At 36.7% G+C, this 2899-nt stretch overlaps 1 protein-coding gene across 1 annotated transcript; it reads left to right on the forward strand.

The window, feature by feature from the left end:
• Positions 1-1097: 1097 nt before the first annotated feature.
• On the forward strand, positions 1098-1769 carry LOC145063118 (uncharacterized). Its single transcript, XM_079010711.1, has one exon. The coding sequence runs from the start codon at positions 1136-1138 to the stop codon at positions 1568-1570; it is 435 nt and encodes a 144-aa protein (XP_078866837.1). The 5' UTR covers positions 1098-1135; the 3' UTR covers positions 1571-1769.
• The last annotated feature ends 1130 nt before the right edge of the window (positions 1770-2899 follow it).

Below are 2899 nucleotides of genomic sequence, written 5' to 3' on the forward strand. Positions count from 1 at the left end.
GACGAGCTTTTTACCGGATGAGGCAAAGGTCAGATTTGCTACATGTCTTATACGAGAGGGAGCTCAACACTGTTTAGGTGGGGTAGGGTGATCTGCGCTCTTAGACCAGAGGCTATTGACGCTATGACTTGGGGGGATTTCTTCACCAGGTTGGGGGAAGAGTGTGTACCTGCTATTGAGATGCAGCAGTTGGCCCGAGAGTTCTAGGCTCTCGAGTAGACCACGGAGAGGCTGACTGAGATCACCGCCAAATTTATGGAGAATGGATTGTTTTTCCCGCAGCCAGTGGGGAGATGAAGATGATGATATATTTGGATATGTTGAGAAGTAACATATGAGAGTTTGTTAATGTTGCTAGATGCTAGTCGCGTGAGCAAATGATTTAGATGGCCCAAAAATGGGAGATTGAGTCAGAGCTTCAAAAGAGCAGGAAGCGGCCACATGTTCACATTACTCCATTTTAAAGATGAATAAAATATCTTAAGCACAAGAAATGAGGTTATCATTATCGTGTATAACTGAAGACATAATATCATAAAGACATAATATCATAAAAGAGACTAAGATGAGTGTCATGATTTTTTTTGTCTATCAAGATAAATAGATTAAATGTTGATGTAATATGATACTTTTCGGTGGCCTAGGATGATTAGTTCCAAGTTGAATGAAGATTTTTTGTGGTTCAACTATAATATAAAAACTAAGGATACGGAATCAAATCGTGATAAGGTCTTAAAATCCTAGTCAAAATCGTAAAATTATTGTATAAATCTTGTTTCCGACAAATTCTAATATGATGGGGGTATTTTTTTTGCTCTTAAAAATCTTGAGATGAAAGTGAAATCATAACAACCATTAGCAAAAACTATTATAATTTGAAGTCCGGTTTATTTTGATACACTATCTAACACATTAAAGCTGCTCAACGCTTTTCTTTCATGTTTTTAATAAGGATATGCATGAGTACCTTTTACTCACATTTATACCTTCAAAGTTCAACCTACCTCTCATAGTCTCATGCAACCCTACATCCTCCTAAATGCTCATTTCCTACCTCCATACCCACACATGACACAACCCCACCCACCACCATAAATATCCCCCAACACCCATTTGCTTGAAGTCCACTTTCACCATGAAAAACCTCATCATTCCTTTCCTCTTCATCTTCTTCCTGTTCACTATCACTATTGCAACCCGCCTCGACCCACAGTCCGACAAGCACAACTCCAACAACAAGAAAGGTGGTCGGGATGACAGTAGCGGCGGGTTCTTCGGACCCGGTACAGGACCCGGATTCAACATACCTGGAATGGGAAACAACTGGCCCGGAAATGGTGTGGGTGGCGGGTACGGTTCGGGTTATGGAGGTCCGAAAGGTGGTCACTCTAAAAGTGGGGTAGTTAGTCCCACTGTGGTGTGTAAAGACAAGGGACCGTGTTACAAGAAGAAGCTGACATGTCCGGCGAAATGCTTCACTGCCTACAGCCGATCCGGTAAGGGGTACGGCGGAGGTGGCGGTGGAGGTGGGTGCACCATGGACTGCAAGAAGTGTGTGGCTTACTGTTAAGATATACACATATTATACGTTATGTCGTTGTCAGCTACAACACCGTGGTAGCGGCGGCGGGTGGTTGAGATATAGCCAGTGGCCGGTAAACTGCTTCTCTAGTAGTATGTAACTCCCGTTTTGCCTTTTCACCGGAAGTTTGTAATATTTATGTTTTATTGTTATTACTTATATATTATCCATGTTATATTTTATATTACGTAAATATAGACGATGATATAAACACGTTTCATAATAATGGATCTGATTTAAAATCTGAAAATTGAAAATTATATTTTGAAATGGCCGCTGATTCTTCCAAGGAGGATTTTAATAAATCCACAGAAACTATAAAAGTAATGACAATTATGCCCTCATTCAAATTTACAATGTATTTTTTTTGGATCCTGATTATTCGTGAGCTAGTTATACCAAAAAACATTTCAGCCACTTTATACCCTTTGTTTTTTCTCTATTCTCCTTAGTTAAACCGTCATATTTGCTCTTTTTGACATTTCACCCCTCATTTCAATACTTTGTTTTTTTTTTTCTTCTTTAGTCATTTTTTACACCACCAGCCTTTGTTTTTAAAGAGTTTATAAACATATTATGATAAAACTACTATACAACCAACCACTTAACAAGTAAAAAATACAACTTCAAACTAATGCATATCAAATCATAATAAATGTTGTCCAACAAAAATATTCAAACTAGTGCATATTAAATATTCAAGCTACTTATATGACATATCATCTTGAAAACATTAGATATGTGTTTAGATTAAGTAAATTGTTCTCTAACTAATATGAGGAGACACTATTATTTATTTGAAAAGACACGGGCAAATTTTGAAGTTTTTGGTGGTTGTGATGATTCCACAAGATCAAATTTAAAAGGTCTCGCACAATAGAGTTTAATCATCTTTTCTTTTTTTGCTTTTGGAGGTCTACCATTTGCTCGAAGAATCATAGTCCAAAGAATATATTGAATTCAATCAAACGTTTTAGTAATCATATAAGTATAAATGAGAAAGTAAGAATATTGTTTAGGAACTCTTATATTACATGTGTTGATTCATTATTTTGCATGTGTTCGGCCATATTTATTAGACACTGACTATATAGCGGCGATGCAAAAATTCCTGTTGTAGTTACGTTAGTGGTTGCACATTTTTTTTAGTGGGTGAACATTAATAGATTTTTTTACAATGTAAAATTAAGTGGTGGTCCGAGATCTTGAGAGACACCTAAATCCGTCCCTGACTATACATATTAATTTTAGCTATTGTATGTTATTTTTTGCTTTTAGTTTAGCCGCTCTTTTGTTATTATTAACTTGTTTTTTTCT

This window comes from Lactuca serriola, chromosome 7 (genome assembly GCF_051521515.1).
Source record: "Lactuca serriola cultivar US96UC23 chromosome 7, Lser_US96UC23_V15, whole genome shotgun sequence".
Taxonomy (NCBI): Eukaryota; Viridiplantae; Streptophyta; class Magnoliopsida; order Asterales; family Asteraceae; genus Lactuca; species Lactuca serriola.